The following is a 20,574-nucleotide window of genomic DNA, read 5'->3' as shown; positions in this document are numbered from 1 at the left end:
CTCTCTTTAAAACAAATCTACTGTACATGCAGCACAGGAGCCTCAGTTGTTGACCACACTGCCACACTTAAAAAGGTAGGACACTCGTGTGCAGCGAGTGTATTGGTTCCAGCGATTGAATGCCGATGCTTGTGCTATTCTTACTTTCTCTGACACTCTCACCCTCTGTGCTCTCATGAGAGTGAGAGACAGAGAGTGTGTTGACTGAAATAAAAATCTGACTGAATAGGTACCAAGGTAGACGACTGAGCAAAAAAAACAAAACATCCATCTGTCTCTACCTGTCCACTTCTCTCCCTTTTATTGTATTGGCTAAAACACTGACATGTGATCACTATAACACTTAAATAAAAAAAATACTGTATTTCTAAAAAACACTCAACAAAAATACTCTCCTTGTCCAACGTCTCTCCTTCAGCTGGCTGAGTTACATATCTTCTGACAAACTAAACTCGTGTTTTCTGCAAACACCCTTTTACCTCCCTCTTTCGCCTCCCCTTCCCCAAGTAGACTCTTCAGGAGACTCCCTCAACCCTCCTCCGCCTCGGCCCCTATGACCTCCACCCTCCCCTCTTTCCCTCACTCCCCGACAACTGCCAGCTCCTTTACATTTTAGGCGTTTCATAGGCCCTCAGAGTCCAAAATGGCTCACAACAAGTACGTAAAAGTAGCTCTACCTTGCTCTACAGCCCCTCCACTCCCCGACCCCCCTCGCACAACACACACACACACACAAACACTCATACACACACTCTCCTACTTTGAGTCTGCACCCGTGCAGCCCTCCCCATTTCCACTCGATCTTGTAGACTTCGAAGATTTTCCTCCCTCCCCCTTCTTACCCTGTTTTTCTTGACATAGTAATGAACCATTGAGGATTTCCCCTAACAGCTTGTATTGCCACAGTGTTGAATTTGTATTTCAAGTGCAGAAAACTTGGAGGGCCTGTTAATGAAACATTACATTACTGCTCAACTAACAACGCCTGATTAAAATAAGTACGAGAGGCATACAAATTGAACTGTCTTTGCTTATCATTCAGTTTTCTCTTCCACTTGTCCCTTTCCATAAACCTGTGTTTACACAGGCAGGTAATATGTCACATCCAACCACATGCAATCCATACTGAAGCTTTCTGTTGCTGCTATAATGAGAATCCAGGTCATGAAAGGTTATATGTTAACATTTCTCTGCTCCCACTTGAATCCAGCTTTAGGTTATGATATGAGAGCACACCTGTTTGTACCAATAATTAGGACCAGCACTTTTTTATTCATTGTTTCTTTAATTGCTTCCCTCCTCTTAGAACATCTAACTTTTTGTGACAAAAATGTCATGAAATAAAAAGCTACATTTTCCAAAATCTTTCGTTATGAACATGCTTCATGAAGCTCCAGATGCTAATCCACGGTGATTTTATCTCATTTTCTATTTTATGTCCTTGCAACATTGCTTTCAGCAAACGTGTCCCCAGGTGTCATGCGTCTCTCTCCTCTGTGTCTCTTCCCCTCTAATTTAGTAAATCCAGTCTATTTTTTTCTCTACCTCTTTATATGTACCTCTGTCTTTTTCTCTACACTTCTCCCCATTCCTCTGTCATTCCTCACTTCCTTTGTGTTTATCAGAAGCTCCTTGCCACCTCCTTGTCCACTCCTTCTGCTCTCTAATGCCACAACACACACAAACATCCATGTGCATACATGTACACAATTTCTTTCTTAGTTTCTCACTCCAACATGCACGTAGACACACATGTGCACTAGCTCCCCTCCTCCGGTAGAGTTATAATTAATCCAACTCCTCCAGTGACAGAGCAGAGTAGCCCCTACAGATAAGGTTTCAGCTGTTGGCTGTTTCAGAGGTTCTCTCCTTATTTATTCAATAAGACTCAGACAGAGCTGTGTGAATACCAGGGCATGTGGTCTGCAGAGGAGCAGATTTTGAATTAAACTAATTGTTAATTTGATGAAAACTCAACAGAGTATTCTGTTGGATGTACAAGTGTTGCATAATTAATAAAAAAGGATTCCAGTTTGTAAAGAACAAGATATGCTGTGCACACTCACCAATAATCATTATGATTAGTGATTTTTATCAATACATGTTGTGCATTCATATGAGACTGCAGAAGGAGACAAACACACTTATATAGATGCAAAAAGGCCTCCAGTTTTATACTCAAGACTCCATATTGTACAGCATATCCTACGGTATTTATTTTATTTATTTATTTATCAATTACAAATAGTCTACTTAAAATTGTATTACTGAGATTTTATGACTGGAACGATGAAGCACACATATTTAACTGTTACAGTTACACAATGTTCCTCCTCAGCTTTTATCAAATTATTTTGTGTTATCTTGTATTGATCAGTATAATGTGAATAGAACTCTTAATTGACACTTTCAGGCTGCAGCACCGTTCCTGGATGACCTGTCAGTCAGTAGTTTAGGCCCTGGCTGTCTCTCTGGTCTAAATCTGTTCAGATGAGAGCAGCATTTTCCCATTTTAAGGCTGGATGAGGCCTACTAGCAGCAAATCTATAACCCTGGTTGGTAGCAACTGGCGTCTCCCCTAGAAAACCCCCAGTGGCCCGCGCGCTCCTTATACGGCCCTCGAGGTGGGACCGCTAGGCTCGATGGGAGGTCAAAGCGACAGTTCCATATATGGCGCGCGCTCTCTCCACGTCGGGGGCGCGTAGCGTCACTCCTGATCCTCTCCTGCACCCTGATGGATAGAGCCCCCTCTTTCCCTTCGCGAGGCGCGCCTCCTTGCTGCAACCCCCACCCACTCCCCACCATCGGCCTGTCAGCGTCCTAATATGGCAGAGGGCCGGGATGGGGGCCAGTGCTGAGGTTTGTGAATGGTGGAGGTTGGGTATATAAGGTGGGCAGGCAGCAAGGAGGATTGTAGCTGGTTCAGCAGCAGCACTGGTTGGGTCCTTCTCTCCGAGCCGCAGACACACTCCTAAGGTAAGACCCTGCGAGGACCGGCCACTCCTGAAGCCACACAGCCAGGTTGGGACGCCAGACTAGGCCATAACCAGAACAGCAGTGGAGCATCTACTGGGGCAGAAGTTAGGCAGGACTGGGGACGCCTAGGACCAGATACTACTGGGGGCAACATGGGCAACTCCACTGGATGATAGGCTAGACTGTAGGAGAGGCCTGCTACTGAAGGGGGAAGGAAAATAATTTCAATAGTAGGCTGAGAGGTATCATAGGAATACAGTGCGGGACAGGAGAAGCTCTTATCTGAACTATCAGGTCTGGAAATTGTGGATAGATATATTGATAGATGGATAAAGTAGAATGATTGACTTCAGCATCTTCGTGGGTGTAACACTGAATCCTCAAAGGGTGCTGATGCAGCAAGACGCAACGGCCTTCAGACCAATTAAAAAGCCAGAATAGTTTACCTGAGAAAGGTGACAATGGGACAGATTTACCTGGATTTGAGCGGATCTTTGATTTTGCTTAAGTTGTCGCATAGGTTTACACTCGCCAAATTAGAATAATATAAAGAGCAGATAATTAGTCGAAACTCATCAAATCCAGTAGTTTAGTTCCATATTAAATTTTTAATGTGATTTTATAGGTTTATAATGGCTTATACGTCATGCGTAATGGCCTGATGTGAGTCGCACGTCGGAGAAGTTTGCCTTCAGGGCTTTTAGGCAGAAAGGCTTTCTGTCTTTCTATTTTTTCTAAACCTAACGAAGTAGGCTATTAAGGCTTTCTGGCAGAAATCCCTGAGGAAAAACTTCTCCCATGTGCATGTCACTGTGCCATGGATAGATTTAACGCAGGGCATGGGCCAGATCATGTTCACACTCCAGTAAACGTTACAATTATTTTTAGTCTTTTTAGTCTTTACAACTAAGACACTTAGTGTGAGCTTGCAAGAAACAAATGGTTGAACCAAAAGTGTTAGTTTGGAAGTCATTTCTATCACATACAGTTTGTTTTGCCATGTGGATCTGAACTCCCCCCCTCTCTTTCAGAAGCCAACATGTGTGACGACGATGAGACTACCGCCCTTGTGTGCGACAACGGCTCCGGTCTGGTGAAGGCTGGCTTCGCCGGAGACGATGCCCCCAGGGCCGTGTTCCCCTCCATCGTCGGCCGCCCCCGTCACCAGGTAAACAGCAGAGAAAATCCCCATACAAAATCAAAAGAGACTAATTGGAAGTACTGATTGTAGGTAATGAAAAAAAAATCACAATTACTGTAATAATTACACCTCAGCCAGTTCATTAAGAAATACAATTCGCTTTACACTAATTTTACAAAAAATAATCGAACAAATTGGCAGGTGTACACTATTTTGGCAGAGGTATCCTACTGGAGTGAATATCATATTTAACTGAGATTTTTATATTTTAGTGTTAGAATTAGTTGTTTTGTGCAACTATAAACTATTAGGCGATAACAGTGTGGCATTATGTATCTTGAGCCGTGTAATTTTGGCTCCTTATACCGGTAGCAATGTGGCCTTTGACTCTTTGAGACTAAATTCGTCACAGATGAATTGACTGTCACACAAGTGCTCTCTGTCTGTCTCTGTGACCCGCGCTATTTGGCACATTTACGCAATGGCCAACGTGCCTTTTGTACCACACAGTAAAGACTTTAATCTGGGCAGAAGAAGGTCATACCTTTGTTTGGTTTATTTGACGTAACCGCATTATCTCGCCCTCTCTTCCCCCTTCAGGGTGTCATGGTCGGTATGGGTCAGAAGGACTCCTACGTCGGCGACGAGGCCCAGAGCAAGAGGGGTATCCTGACTCTGAAGTACCCCATTGAGCACGGTATCATCACCAACTGGGACGACATGGAGAAGATCTGGCATCACACCTTCTACAACGAGCTGAGAGTGGCCCCCGAGGAGCACCCCACCCTGCTCACTGAGGCCCCCCTGAACCCCAAGGCCAACAGGGAGAAGATGACCCAGATCATGTTTGAGACCTTCAACGTCCCCGCCATGTATGTGGCCATCCAGGCTGTGCTGTCCCTGTACGCTTCCGGCCGTACCACTGGTAAGACTGACAACAACAAACAGCTGCTACTCATATACGCAGCTTCCTAAACATACATACTACAAAGAGACATGCGCCTTTATTGTAGAATAGATTGTAATTGACACATGGAACTGATAAAATGTTATAACAATCGCAACACATTATATTAATTAAGCTATTAATGTGCCAATTCCCTATTGTAGCCATTTTGCGCACAACTTTTACGCACAGTCGACCAGCCTTTCTGGGACTGTTTATGCTATTTAATCGCCCTTATAATATATTCATTCGTAATACATTGTGTATTTGTAAATCCTCCTTCAAGCACCCACTTTAGCCACAATTTTACGCACATTTCTTCGCCCTGACTTTACTAAACTCTCGCCTTGCCTCTCTCCAGGTATTGTGCTGGATGCTGGTGATGGTGTGACCCACAACGTCCCAGTCTATGAGGGTTACGCCCTGCCCCACGCCATCATGCGTCTGGACCTGGCTGGTCGCGATCTGACCGACTACCTGATGAAGATCCTGACTGAGCGTGGCTACTCCTTCGTGACCACCGGTGAGGAACACGGCCTACTCCAATAACAAAGCACCTGAGAGAAAGAAGCACTGGACCACTTTTTAGGCAGACATTCTAGAGCAAAGTAGAATCTAAGTTATTATCATAACTTCATATTTTCTTTTAGCAACAGTTTTGGAAAAGTTTGCTATACATTACAACCAAACCTGACAGCAATCTGACCAACGATGAGTCACGCACCATTTAATGACAGCCTTGCGCAAAGACAAAGGCTAAAAACTTTATGTAATTTAATAACATAATGGACACAGCTTGTGTATCTTATTGCTGTCTATGTGCGGCATACTATTGAATTATTTAAATGTATTAACACTCACAGTGAAAAGGGGGATTAGCTGTATGTTTAGGGGTTAAGGTTAAAAAAAAGCAAACATTTCTGTAACTTTCGTAATTCGGCCCACTACGCACATGGGGTCTGTGCTCTCTGCTGTTTGACACTCTGAATAACATCTCATCAACTTGTCCCCCCACAGCCGAGCGTGAGATCGTGCGCGACATCAAGGAGAAGCTTTGCTATGTGGCTCTGGACTTCGAGAACGAGATGGCCACCGCTGCCTCCTCCTCCTCCCTGGAGAAGAGCTACGAGCTTCCCGACGGTCAGGTCATCACCATCGGTAACGAGAGGTTCCGTTGCCCCGAGACCCTCTTCCAGCCTTCCTTCATTGGTACGTCATATAATCCTCCATCTTCTCTCATTACAAACAGCACTGGGCATATTGTGCCAGACTTGACACCTCCTCCTCCTTCTAACACTTGTCCCTCTCACCTGACAAGGTATGGAGTCTGCTGGTATCCATGAGACCGCCTACAACAGCATCATGAAGTGCGACATTGACATCCGTAAGGATCTGTACGCCAACAATGTGCTCTCCGGTGGTACCACCATGTACCCTGGTATTGCTGACCGTATGCAAAAGGAGATCACTGCTCTGGCCCCCAGCACCATGAAGATCAAGGTACACATTATGATAACAAAAATATTACAATTTATCCCCAAATTGAAATATTTTATGCATAAATTGATAATTACGCATACTGAACTGAAGTATTAGTATTAAGCACTGGCACTTCACTAATGCATTTTCTCCCCCCCTCTCCCCCAGATCATTGCCCCCCCCGAGAGGAAGTACTCCGTCTGGATCGGTGGCTCCATCCTGGCTTCCCTGTCCACCTTCCAGCAGATGTGGATCTCCAAGCAGGAGTACGACGAGGCCGGCCCCAGCATTGTCCACAGGAAGTGCTTCTAAATCCTCCATCTTCTTCTCCAGCTTCTCCATCATTTACACCACCAGCTATCTGGAGATCAAGCGAGAAGGAAGATCAACCGCTGCGGCACAGCAACACTCTGCTGTCAATGGACTTTCTGTCTGCGCTGTTGACATTCATATGCATTATTCATCCTTTTAAAATGTGCATATTTTATAGCTGTCTGTTGTCTGTGTTGCACGGAGAGAGGCTGTGAAAAACCACCACTGAACCATGCATCCACCCAAAACTTTAATAAAAAAAATAACAACAACATGTTGCCCAACACATGTGAATGTAAGTGTATATACATAGCCTATTGATAATTTATTAAAGTCCATTATTTGGTATTTCTGACCCTGGCCTTGTTTTTCTATTAGAGGGGTTGTGGTGAGAGAGGATGAAAAACAAAAGCTTTGGTGAAAATTACAATGGAAATAATGGAATGTAGGGGATTTAAAAGGTGCCATTCAAAAAAAAGTTGCCTTCGTAACCATGCAAATACAATGTCATCTTAAAACTCAATGTTTAGGAATCCCAGCAATTACTGGGAGAAGATGGACCGAAATCATCATAAACATTAAGCCCTGGAGAGGCTTAATTGTCTCAGCAATTAAACATACCCACTGAATGACACACAGCTATCCCATAAACCAATCAGCTGATCGGGGGCAAGGGGAAAATCATAGAGGTCGACAGAGCTGTTGGCACGGCTCCCTGGATCATGGTTGGATGGGTGAGAGGGAGGGAGCTAGGTAGCCTCTCTCTGTCCCATCAGCCACTGCTGGTTGGGGGTTGCTGGGTGACAGAGGTAGTGACAGGCACATCTTCAAGCTCCGACAGTCGGAGTTTGACTTGCCAGGAATGTGTCTATGCAGCAGCAGCTCCGCTTTAGACCGAGCGGATCAGTTGCCTAGGACACCCGACACCCGGCTCTGAATCCCGTTGAGCTGCCTGCCCTGCACGGCCATACGCGCAGCCCCGGCCCCCAGACCATCTTTAGACAAAACCAGACCCCGTGTAAGGCCTACTGTGGGGCATCTCCGCAGCCTTACCTTATATGCATAGAAGCTCAGCAGGTTATCTGGGTGTGAGATCGGGGTCTGGGCTTAAAGCACAAAGGAGCGTGCTGGGCGCGTCTGAGGCGCGCACCACCCTGTGCCCACATCGTCTACACCACCCCATTGACCTGTTATATGGGACCCTTCATTCTTTTTGTTTGACACCCGCATTTTCATTTCTCAACCTCTCGAGTAGTCTACAGGTACAGGTAGACCTACAAAAGACAAACTTAAGTGTATACATGAATATTCAGCAGGGTATGTGTACACCTGCCTGGCTACTTTTTGGAGACATTATTGGCCAATTAGGCTAAAGCACTATAGCCTAATTTAACAAGCAACGCGTTACTCAATTAAGCTTTTTTATGTGTTGAAGCTTGTGCATAGTGTCTAAATACAATAAAACAAATAGGCTAGTCTTTCCATCCTCTTTTACCATCTGATAGAAATAATTATAAGCCAAATGGTTCATAACCGCCCTGAACGCATTCCTGACATCCCGGCCCGGGGCCACCTGTTGCGGGTGTGTTTGGCTTTTTAAAAACGTCTTCAAGCGGGCGGAGCTAAGAGACGCAGCCTGTGATTACAGCAGCACAGTGAGCGCCATCTGTTCCACTCTGCTTCCGTGAAATCCGACCCCAGTGTAAGTATATTTATGTACATAAAATTAGACTCTTACAGCCCTGATCTTCTGCGGCCAAGCCTCGCACTGTTGTAGATGAGAGTCGATGGATTGTCAGTGGGATTTTAGCCTACGTATTGTTTAACTTATATCTGCGAGCGCTGACAGGCGATTATCGGTACTCCAAATTACCATATGATTAACAGACATCTATAGATAACACGGACACATTTGTCATGAGGAGGTAATAGGCTATGGAGCAACATGCAATTGATTAACCAATAGCCTATATTGACACTCTGTGTCTCAGCTTATATGATACAGTCCAAGATGAAGATTTAACATAAGCTTATTTTAATGCGTTGGGATACAAAAGCATCGTATTTCAGCAATAAGGAGATATGGTTGTAATGATTTGTAGTACAAAGCTACAACAGGTCATAAAGGACTGTTTTCATACATTTACTGCGTCTGACCTTTAATTTGGAATATTCAACAGTCGTTTAGATCCATGCAGCCAATCAGAGGAGGAGATGACAGTTACGTCATCGCGTTTATGAAAATTTCTGCTGTCAGCGTTGTAACGGTCGATCAAATTTTCACCTGAGGCCAACTTTTTTGTTTGTTTGTTTTTTTACAGTAAAACGCCGATTGAGTTTACAGAGCAAATGTCCCAGTCTGTAATTTCCTCATAAGCAGACTTTTATCTTCATCCCCAGTCCAGAGAGGCGAGCTGACCCCGGGTAGAGGCGGAAGTAGGCGGGTGCTTTAGCCTCGAGCTGCTCTGCCATTGGTTTTAACTGTCTACGCATTATGGTTTAAATGTCTGGCGGTGAACTGACCTTAACGAACTGCGTATAAGAAAACGTCGTAGCTAGTGTTTGCGGGGGCTTTGTTTAGACTTAACATCGCAATGTTTTTGCACTGTAGTAGATGTTGCATATCTCATAGTCCTGTTATGCGTGTGTAACAACGCTAGCTTTTGATAGCGAGATAGAGTTTGAGTTTGTCAGCTTTGTGGTCTGTTGTTGGATTTCAGTTCAAAGAATTTTCTAAAGGGACAAGATGGTGACCAAGAGGATCCGCTCGGAGTACATGAAGAAATTCAAAGACCCCAAATGGGAGACCTACACTAAGTGTTATGAGGAGATGCTGAAGTACAGGCTTACGCGCAGGCTGCTGGAGCACACACACAACCCCTGGTTCTGGACTGGCTCGGACACTGATTCAGACTCTGGAGGAAGAAGTCCCCCTCCTCCCAGTAAGAACCAGGTACAGTCCGAGACCAGCAGAGACAGGACAGAGGCTGAGCTGGAGGAGTGTGAGGGGGCGAGGATGGACAGAGCCACAGGGCCTGTACCTAGGCTTCCCCTTCAAGAAGAGGAGGATAATGTGTCTGCTCGACAGTCTGCAGTGCAGGGTAAAAATGAGCTATGAATATGATTGAAAGACTGCATGTTACTCTACTGTACCATATGATGTAATTTTCTCTCTCTCTCTCTCTCTCTCTCTCTCTCTCTCTCTCTCTCTCTCTCTCTCTCTCTCTCTCAGGCTCACAGCTTCAAGATACCAGAGAGACGAGAGTACCAGAGGAGGAGAGAGCGGAGCAGAGAGCCAGCAACAGAGGCAGCAAACAGCTATCAGTCCCTCACAGGGAACAAGACAGAGGTAAGAAAAATGTTTAATCTGTGATGAGCAGAGGGGTGATGATAGAGAGGCTGGCCTGGAGAGGAAAAGCAAAAACATAGTATAGCAAAGAGAATAGCAAAGTGACTGTGTTTGCAAGCAGCTAATTTTAAGCTACTGCAAAGCTTACACTACACACACTCAAAAAGGTTCCTGGCTTTACAGTGATTAGGACTGCTAAAGGTATCATATTTCATCATACAATGGTTTGTCAGCTTCTTGTGGATACAACTATTTAAAAAAAAAAAACTCTGCAAACCTCAAAAATACATGTTGAATATAAATTGAAATGTGAAACTAGCATGGAAGACATGCTGAAGTTCTTGTATGACTGCTTTTGTTTAGACAACATTTAACATGTCAAAGAATTTTGTCTTCTTTTGTTAGATGGAAAACAAAGATTTTGGAGAAAAACATGTTTATATACTTCCAAGTAGGATATTGAAAAATCATTATAGTATCTGTACTGAAACTCAGGTATTTTATCGGTACTAGTATCACAAAAATTCAAACAATACTTACACAGAACATTCCCCTCCCTTATTTGTATAGAGGTCACGAAATCTTCATCTTGGAGGTGTCATGAAAAATCATTCCATGCAAACAAATACTGTTTTCAATCATTTTCTCTCTTTCTCCCTCCTAAGAATATGGTGATAATATCACATTGTGAACCAAGTACCATACATTCTGTCAAATTTTGGCGCTGCTTCAACCTGTTTGTCTTTTCTGTTTGTAGAGAGAGACACTAGAGGACCACAGCAGAGTAAGCCCTTCAAATCCTCAAAACGAACCTGGCTCTCCCAGCGGGTTAGGCCTGCACCAACACGGCAGCCTGGGGAGGACAGTAAGGACAGCAGACATCCTTTTGCTCTGTACGGTTCAGGAGAGAAGGACGCAGACATCGCAGGCAGGAAGACGCACAATGTTGGCCCTGCAGCTTCGACTAATGAGGTAATCTTTCTGTCTGTTCTGTAGATCTGTAAGTGACAGGCTGTGTTGTGACTGAGCATGAGTGTCAATAGGAACTGCCAGTTATGTTTATTTTCCTGGTAGATCCACGAGTCGGCTCTACGTGCTAAGACCAGGCGGGAGGTGGAGCGTCAGATCCAGACCCAGAGGACCGAGCGCCGGAGAGCCAAGTCTGCTGACCTGGACAAGGCCAGGAAGTTGGTTCCACCAGAATTCAACCCCTGGCTCACTGAGTACATGCGCTGCTTCTCTGCTCGCTCCCAATAGGACACACACACGCGCGCGCACACACACACACACTCAGCACACTCACTTACATCAGGGTGATTCCATACAAAAACACAAAAATAAAGCCATTATTGCCCTGAAGTTTAAATACCTATAGATGTAGAAAAGAGCATGGGGTGGATTGATTCATACAAAGGCTCCTGAGTGTGCATCACTCTTGCATTCAGGATGTAAACTGACAAAACCTTGAAATTCACAGTGTGGCTTAATGTTTTTTATATAAATACATTTTAATATATACAATAAGAAACATTTTACTGGGTAGAAGAGACTCTTGAAAGAAATTATTTAAAGTAAATGTATAATTAATGGTTACGTCTACCTTATACAGATATTTTGATGAGTCTGAAATGCATTTTACAGCCATATTTTGATGTAGTCTCTTTAATCATACACTATATGTAATTCTTTATACAGGGATATCAAAGCACAGTGGACTCACACGGGGATAATGAAGGCACATGGCAGCATAGATTCAGTCGCTTCTGAACTCAAATGTGAGACCACGAACATGAAGAATGCACATACACTTATTTTATACACATATACACAAAACCAAACACACACAATCGAATTGTTTGTATTCCAAAACATAAGACGGCTTAGTCAACTGAATGTTTTTGTCAGATTTATGCAGCTTTCAATGTGGAGAGACATTTTCTTATTTGTGCTGAGTACAAAGTATTGATTGACATACAGAAATATGTCTGGTTCTAGTAGATTTAATGGTTTGTGTAACAGTTTATGGATTGATCCTAACTGCTTTGGCTTAGATAGTGAATCACACTCTGTACTCACAGTCAAACTCAAACTCTGTGTAAAATCACAGTTGTGTGATGTGGCGGTGGCATTTTCTCATGAGCTCATTGGCACGTTTACTTGTTATTAACTTAAAATAGTTTTATAACAACATTGTGTTTGTTCTTTAGTTGTGTTAATGTGCGTTTACAGTTGTCAGTCAACCTGGTTCTATCACAGTGTGAAAATAAATGCGAGTGACTTTTAAAGCCATTGGGTGACAGTGAACTGAAGTGTTTCTTTTTTACAGTCACTGGTCATGGGACTCTTTCCACCCAGAAAATGTAATATTAAAAATGACACACAGCTAATTTAAGTTCTTTTCAAAGCATACCAATCAAAGGTTTATTGTCGAGGCCAAGTTTCTTTATCATTATTGTTACTGAATCTGCTTTAGAACCAAAAGTGGAACCATAACAACAATGGACATGAAGCTGAATTACCTTTTAAAGTAGCAAAGCTCTGAAGCAAAGATCTTTGACCAAATCAAACAGCACTTTGATAATTAGTCACCTTTTCATTTGTACAGAATACCTTACTAACTATTTAGGTTTCCGTGTAATTCATTCATCTTTTGAATCTCTGTATATTTGTTTGTATTTGTACATTGTTTGTGTTTATGTGAATGTATTGAACACCAGATAATGTTATTTTTACTCTCACAGCACAACCTTTGTGTAATGGGTCTGGTCTTTTCATGACAATGGTTTTCATCATCAAAACCACCTTGGTTTCCTTGTGTCAGCAATCATGATAAAATCAGCTCTGTGCCATAAAGAAAAGTGTTTTTTCTCCCTTTGCAACTCCAGTTATTAATGTTATTGATGTGAACGTTGTGTGAGGGGGGAAAAAAAGGATGGGAGGAGGGTTGTACTTTACATTTGGACATTTAACATTTTTCTAAATCTTTGTTTTGTTGTTGCTACTCTGAGTTCAGTATTACATGACTTGCTTTTATAAAGATTTAGTTTTTCAATGTTTTTAAGTTATACTGCAAGATAGTTCAACAACAGATGTGAAATTTTGTGCAATATTATGATACTTTAAGTAACTGCATTCGAGCCGTTTTTTTTTTTTTTTTTTTAATGTGGTGAACTTTGACAATCTGAGAAAGCAGGAGTAAAACAAGATCGTTAATTAGTAAGTTAATGAGACCAAACTTTATCATTTTCGATCCTCTTAATACTGTAGAGACATTGTACTTTTGGTGAGGAGATACTATACTTGTCACATGTTTTTCTAGGTTTACTTGGTAATGGAAATATTCCTTTAGACTAGGATCGTGTCAACCTAAATGATCATCCCACTTTTAATCAGGGTTAATGAAGAAGAAATAGAGATTATGACCAATAAGACACAGAAGTACTTAAGTTTCAACTGTTGACAAACTCCACAGTGTAGAGTCTGGTTTTAGTGAAAAAGGAAAGAGTCAGATTGTGGGCATCTAATGCAAACTAACTGATCTAACTTACAGATGACATGAGGGGTGGAACAATTACACTGTACTTTACATTTTAGGCTTTTAACATACTGTGTGTACACATTTTATATGGTTTAGAGGAAAAGACTGAGGTTAAATGGTGTGGTGCAAAGCTTTTAATAAATCACTTTTCCACCTTTTGTCTGTTTACTGTTATCTGTGTTCATCTCTACCAAATTACACAAATTATTCAGAAAACTTTAAGAAATTAAATCTCTTTAAAGAAACACATCTAACATCAATAACACAATGGACCATCTCCAAAAACATGGACTAAACCAACAAAAAACGGCTTTTCAAAGGCAATGCTATATTTGTAGTAGTTTTTATTTTAAAAACATATGCTTTTATCATATACAATAAATTAAAAATCCATGATATTCATAATGACGAGAAAAACAAACATACATAAATATAAACAAAGGACTTGATGACATAAACACAAGACATGGAGCAGTCAAAGCCACTATCAGATCAAATCTAATGTGAAATATTTCTACAGTGTGTTTGATTTAAAAGTTGAATGCATCATTTTTAAGGGGAACATAAACTACATGAAGAACATAATGAACAACATGGTGCAATGCTTGAAAACACCAATGCAAAACTCACCTCTAAACCTAAATCTTCAAATAATTATATAAACAAATTTAAGTGTTGTTTTTTTTTTGTTGAGAGCTTTATGTGGCTGAACTGTTTCAAAGTTTAAAAGAGGAGACATAATATGTTTTTTGAGACAAATAAAAATGAAACACACATCAGATATATTCACACCATTGCTAAAACTTGAAATGCATTCAGTTAGTATTACCCCGCAGCTGGCAGCAGTCAGTGAGGTATTCATGTAAACAGGCATCATTTATAAATGAGAGAGAGATGTGACATTAGCCATAACTGGAATCCTTTGGATAAACACGTGTGTTACACTCAGATCAGTCACTTAACTGAATGGTGAATGCTGAATGTGCAGTTGTACAATAAAAGACGACGTAACTTTCACACTCCAAATTATTTAAATGAACTATAACAGAAAGACAAATATATGCTCAGGATATTTCAGGCTACCTCTGTCTGTTTTTTAATCTATAAGCTTGAACATGATAAAACTTTTCTATATAAATGTGTTAGTCCATAATGTGATCCACATCAGCTTGTCCCATTTACAAATAAACAGAATTGCTGCAAACAGTACTGTCCATCTGTACTGCTTACAAGTTGCCAGTGTATTGAAGCACAACATGATAATCATACAGTGGATGCTAGATATGATTTCTACTTTAATATACATATAATATCTCTTCATAATGAAATACTCTGATATTCAGTTTGAGAAAGCATGCGTCAGTCTCTATATACAGAAACACTGTACAGTGTATAAGATGCTGTAGGGGGGCGGGAGAGATTTAGAAAGGCAGAGAGCTGCGTAAAGAGACGGGCAGGTAGACAGGTAAGCAGACATGTAGGAAAGTAACAGAGAGAATGATGGGATGTAAACAATGAAAGAAAGGTAGGGATGGAGGACAGGAGCTGATGAGGTGTAATTTGGCAGCCGGGGACACTTTACTGGGTGAGAAAGTGTGTAAGAAGGGAGGCGTCAGGGAGTGCAAAATGTGTGGTTAGTCAGTGGACTGTAAGTGGTGTGTTTGAAACAGGTAAGCAGGAAGTTAACAGAGCAGGTGGATGGAGAAAGAGAAGTATTGTAGTAGGGGAGCGTTTTAAGTGTGTATGTGGTAAAAGGAATAGTTCAACAATTTGGGAAAATCGTTTTCTTGCCAAGAGTTAGATGAGAAAATCTATACCTCATGTCTATGCTCTAAGTATCAAGCTGGGGCCAGGAGGCGATTAGCTTAGCTTAGCATAAAGACTGCTAGAACTGAAAGTATTCCTTTAAGTAGTGTAGGTGGAAGGTAGATGGGAATAAGTGGGCGGTAAGCAGGTAAAGGGAAGTAGAAAGTTAGGAGAGAGAGAGAAGTTACATACATGTCAATAATTCACATCCTGATTGGAGGGCTGGCGAGGGTTTGATCCATTAGTGGAGCAGAATGTTGGAGGGTGGGCGGTCTCTGGTTACCTTGAAGATGCTCAGAGTTCTGAGAAGGGGGGCGTGGCTGGGAAGTCTTTTCAGCTCTCTGCAGGTGCTGCCATGACAACGAAGAGTCAAAAGGTTCCGAAGGTTCTGAAGATTCCGTGCGAAGGTCGAAGGTCAGAGAGGAGTCACCAGCATAGCAACCTGAACCCACGACTGTTTGGGCCCCACGTGGCTGTTCTTCTTCTGGTCTTCACAAACCTGTCTGAAACACACTAATCACATGCACACACATACAGGGAGAGAAATAAAACATAATCACATATCTGTTTACTCCTGCCTCCTGTCTAACAACTACAGTGCCCGGCTGTTTTAGCAAATTATTTAGCCTTTTTCTTCAGGAAATAAAGAACTCTTTTTTTAAATATTTACAGATTTACGTCTTCAATAGGAACGAATCGTCATGGGGCTAAGACCCACAGACAAGCTGGGAAAGTCAGTAACTACTGAGAGACAAAAGCTTTGTTAGTTTTGGTCTTTTCATGGGATATGTTGACAATAGCAAAAATATAGAACATTGCCAGCCTTATCCTTTAAGTCACTAGTAAATGATTACCAGCATGAAAATCCTCTCGAATAACTGTAATGAAGGCATCACAAAGACTCTGAAACTGAATTCTGACTGAGGTCTGTAAATCACAAGATGAGTGACAGGAGGCAGACAAGGAGTGGCTGAGTGCAGCAGACGCACTGCGCTGAGAGCAATGAGCAGAATGTCAAGTCGCTCCAGCTCTCACACTCGGAGAAATCTTATTCTGTAGCATGAATATCATAATCTTCTAATGCACACACAGTACAAACACAGTGGTACTCTGGCCTTTTCACCTTGTCCCTGTGGGTTACTGGGGGCGCGTCCACTAGCAGCCGCACTCCTGGGTGCCCTGCGGCTGAGCACGACGCGGAGAACGAAGCTGTCGTAACGCAGCGTCGCCATACTGGATACCTGAACCCATCCTCTCTGGATCCAGCTCCCCTGAAAAAGAGAGACAAGGTGAGTGGAGAGATGTGAGAGGGTGGGGTTCATGTTGGGATCTCCACCAACTCTGAAAAGATAGTATTCTTTTGTAAATAACACAGTTATGAATGCAGTTTAGAAAACAGTACACAGCCTGTCATTGTCATGGTACAAAAAAATATAATATATAATTTAATAATAATATAAGTCATTAAACAAAAATAATTGGAAATTATTAGACAAATCCTTGTCTGCTTATAAAACTATAGGTACACTGCTTTTTCCCTCTGCCACATCCTTTTGTAACACTGTGAGCTCTTCTGGTCTGCCACTGATTTCTTCTCTCCTCATGTGACAGTATTTCTGTTTATCTTGTTGAGGCTCTCCTGGAACGATGCTCCAGCTAGGTGAAGGTTTAGGGGTCAGGGCTTGTAGACGATAAAGGTATGCTTCGTTTCTAACTTTAACTCTGAAAATTCTCTATGAGAGCTGCTACAGTGCGGGGTCTGGAGTCATACCTAAACCTACCTTATTGCTCCTGTAAGGATCAGAGGGGATTTAGAGTCTGGGGGTTAGGGCTATAGGTGAGGGTCGCAGTTCCTACCTGATTCTATCTTGTTGAGGATTTTCCGAGCGCACTGGACAAAGGCCTCTTCAACGTTCTCCCCTGTCAGAGCGCTGGTCTCCAGGAACATCAGCTCTGACACACACACACACATGATTTCAGTTGCAGTCACTAGTAGGAAAATGGTATTTCAGTCCTTTGTGGCCTAAACAATACACTCAGTTTACTTTGAGTAGCATAATTCTTTGCAGAACAGAAGTAAATTGCAGTCATTTCTGAAAGATTGAGGTGCTAATGACGTGCCAAAAACATGACGTCCTTCCTGTAACAATAATAGGTCAACGTCTGGAGCTCCCTTCTACTGAGATAAATAAGTCCCTCAGCTATTATTAGAGGTTTTGAGAGAAACTTTCAAAGAATCGCACTTGAGCACAAACTGTCGATCCTACCATTCTCCTGAGCGAAGCGCGAAGCCTCCAGGAACGTGACCTCTCTGTCAGCGTCCAGGTCCTTCTTGTTTCCACACAGGATGATGACAATGTTCTGACTGGCCAGCATCCTGGCATCGCTCAACCATGTGGTCAGAGCGTTGTATGTCTCTCGACTGCAGCATACAGAGACAGAGACAAAGAGACAGAGAGAAGGGAAATGGGTTACATTTTGGAAAGGCAGGGCGTGGGGGGGGGGGGGCTGGCTTAAAAACATAAACAAGGGACTTGACAATGAGGAAATCTGAAATCATGTTCTGTGATTGGCTGATTTACCTGGTGATATCATAGACCAGAAGGGCTCCTGCTGCTCCTCTGTAGTAACTCCTGGTCACAGACCTGACACACACACACACACACGCACGCACGCACGCACGCACGCACGCACACACACAGATAAACTCATATTCACAATGAACAGGTGGTCAGATATTATATGGTAACCTGTGGGCCAGGAGGCCTGAGGGACCCCTGTGGTTCACAAACCTTTTCTATCATTGCTCCCTTTGGAAGCACAAAAATCTTTATGTCACCTCGTGTTTTAAAGCAGACATTTTGGCTTGTCGTGGCAGAAAAAGTACAGGTGGAACTACTGAAATTAACGATGGCTCTGTTACAGCCATTACTGCAATGCCATGCTGTAAATTAATGTAGAACCATGTAGAGTTATGTTGGGATTTTTCCCTACCTGAACCTTTCTTGTCCTGCAGTGTCCCAAATCTGCAGTTTGACCATTTTGTTGACCACATTGATAATCTTAGAGCCAAACTCCACTCCAATTGTGTGGTTGGATTCATCCTTAACTGGAAAACAAAATAAAACATGTTATGTTGCCATTATTATTAAATAACTACAATACATAGTGATGGCCAGCAGTGTATCTTTTTAGTAAAGAAAATGCACTGTGCAACACAATGAATGACATCTCTAGAGACACACTGTTGTCTCTGAACTTAACATTAAAAGAAAGCTAAACTAATTTTTACATGTTAGTATGTGTCGATTATTCATAAACACTGGGTGCATTGGTTTAACTAATTTACAATCTTTACTGTGTTATAGTCTACAATGCAGTGTGAATTACTACTTTATTAGGATGTAAGCATTTGTCTGAAGAATCACACTCATACAGTGCAGAGTTTTACTTATTCTAGGACTTTTAGACACCACTACAGTACTGCACTTACATTAGAGGTCAGAGCAACTGTGTGTTAACAGTAAATAATGAATGGTGTGTTGGTGGTTTCTGACTTACATCTCTTCTCTATGAACTGGTGCAGCAGACAGGATTTGCCTGTTCCAGCATTCCCAATCACCAGGAATTTAAACAGGAAATCTGAGGTGGAAACACATAAATAATTATATATATATATATATATATATAAACACACACACACACAGAAATGTCAAAGATATGTTTGTGATATTGTGGAAACAGTGTCACCACTATATAGTTTGTCTACAACTGTAGACATGTTCTGCTTAGTAAATATCTTGGTCACAATTCTTTAATAACCATGTTTAATTTTATATTTGTGTTAAATTACAAATAGCAGCCAACATATCGTTATTGTATTTTATAACTCAAATATTGACATCTACATTTTCCTCCAATATCCATTTTCATACCATCATAAAATACACTAAAACACAACTTTGGGGTGTAAAATTATGCACAGCTATGCTTTCAGTTCTTTCTACATTCTACAATGTGACTTGAATGGCAAAAAACAATCCTACTAATATATGCGAAAACAATGTAATCCATGGTCATAATCAGCCGTGGTAACATAAACATACCCCACTGTACAATAGCTACACTTCAAAATCATGACCATCCTAGTGTAAAATGGTGAAGCTAAGACATCAATCCCTCACAAACCATGGTTATCACCTAAATAAGTATCCCCTTACATTCCTTGTATTGTGTCTATTTTACAGGATACACAGCTCAGTCAAACCTTCTTGTCAGCTCCATCATCCCCAGCCCTGTCCCCAGGTGTCCGCTAACCCCCTGTGGGGATTTGTAACCTCGCAAACTCGATACATTTTGTCTTCACAGCGACAGTAAACTCCGCCGTGTAACCTCTGTCGTATTTCTTACGCCGACATGGCATTTATTAAGGCCAGCAGCCTTTACCAACGGATCGGTTAGCCTGTCAGCTATCTATTTACGATGAGAAAAAGCTCACACCACACATCCCCCCTCTGTGGCTACATGAAGATGTTAATGGTAGCTACTTGTCAAAACAGCCTACTTACCGTATGACTCCGACATCGCCAGGGTGGCGTTTTGACAGCAAAAGGGAAGAAAAGGAGAAATAGAAGTTGACAGATGGATAGCTAGCTAAGTAAAGGAAAATAGTCCTGTTGATGATTTCCGCGGATTCCAGCTGATTTTCCCCTCCGACTTCCCGTACGTGGTTTGTATTTTCAAAATAAAAGCCACCTCAACGGGCCGAGCATTGCAATGTCTGACTGCCGCAGGGTGGTGCTGTTTAACAAGCTAACAGTGTTTTGAGACAAACGTCTTTCATTATAAGACGGTGTAGTCCCTCATTCGTCCAGGAGTGTTCATTATCATTCAAATTCGTTGAAAGTGTGTGATAAACATTGCCTTAAATTAATGTTTAAATTGCCAAGGAATACAATTCTTGTGTATATAATTTAAATACCAATCACACTTAAGATGTTGCGAGATCAACCTACACTCCAGCCCAG

The 20,574-nt window shown here is 42.0% G+C and overlaps 3 protein-coding genes across 5 annotated transcripts; 2 read left to right on the top strand and 1 right to left on the bottom strand.

Moving 5' to 3' along the window:
- The first annotated feature begins 2,819 nt into the window (after positions 1–2,819).
- Positions 2,820–7,202, top strand: acta1b (actin alpha 1, skeletal muscle b). Its single transcript, XM_044178947.1, has 7 exons — positions 2,820–2,976; positions 4,008–4,144; positions 4,718–5,042; positions 5,425–5,586; positions 6,081–6,272; positions 6,382–6,563; positions 6,711–7,202. The coding sequence occupies exons 2-7, from the start codon at positions 4,016–4,018 to the stop codon at positions 6,852–6,854; spliced, it is 1,134 nt and encodes a 377-aa protein (XP_044034882.1). The 5' UTR covers positions 2,820–2,976; positions 4,008–4,015; the 3' UTR covers positions 6,855–7,202.
- A 1,222-nt stretch (positions 7,203–8,424) lies between these two features.
- On the top strand, positions 8,425–13,899 carry ccsapb (centriole, cilia and spindle-associated protein b). 2 transcript variants are annotated; one of them, XM_044178340.1, is made up of 5 exons: positions 8,425–8,556; positions 9,575–9,955; positions 10,087–10,203; positions 10,961–11,175; positions 11,278–13,899. In XM_044178340.1, exons 2-5 carry the CDS (start codon positions 9,601–9,603, stop codon positions 11,458–11,460), a joined length of 870 nt encoding a protein of 289 aa, XP_044034275.1. In that variant the 5' UTR covers positions 8,425–8,556; positions 9,575–9,600; the 3' UTR covers positions 11,461–13,899. The 2 variants fall into 2 exon arrangements, with proteins under 2 accessions (XP_044034275.1, XP_044034207.1); XM_044178272.1 differs by having other exon boundaries at positions 8,515–9,955.
- Positions 13,900–14,068: 169 nt separating this feature from the next.
- On the bottom strand, positions 14,069–20,282 carry rab4a (RAB4a, member RAS oncogene family). Of its 2 annotated transcripts, none has more exons than XM_044178822.1 (8): positions 20,116–20,282; positions 19,109–19,189; positions 18,542–18,656; positions 18,130–18,192; positions 17,815–17,969; positions 17,405–17,500; positions 16,671–16,818; positions 14,069–16,050 (listed from the first exon to the last, which is right to left on the bottom strand). In XM_044178822.1, exons 1-7 carry the CDS (start codon positions 20,129–20,131, stop codon positions 16,703–16,705), a joined length of 642 nt encoding a protein of 213 aa, XP_044034757.1. In that variant the 5' UTR covers positions 20,132–20,282; the 3' UTR covers positions 14,069–16,050; positions 16,671–16,702. The 2 variants fall into 2 exon arrangements, with proteins under 2 accessions (XP_044034757.1, XP_044034673.1); XM_044178738.1 differs by having other exon boundaries at positions 14,069–16,060; positions 20,116–20,280.
- Positions 20,283–20,574: the final 292 nt, after the last annotated feature.

This window comes from Siniperca chuatsi, linkage group LG1 (assembly GCF_020085105.1).
Source record: "Siniperca chuatsi isolate FFG_IHB_CAS linkage group LG1, ASM2008510v1, whole genome shotgun sequence".
NCBI lineage: Eukaryota > Metazoa > Chordata > Actinopteri > Centrarchiformes > Sinipercidae > Siniperca > Siniperca chuatsi.
Note: the sequence above shows the minus strand (reverse complement) of the source record. Positions and strands in the feature narration are given on the sequence as shown.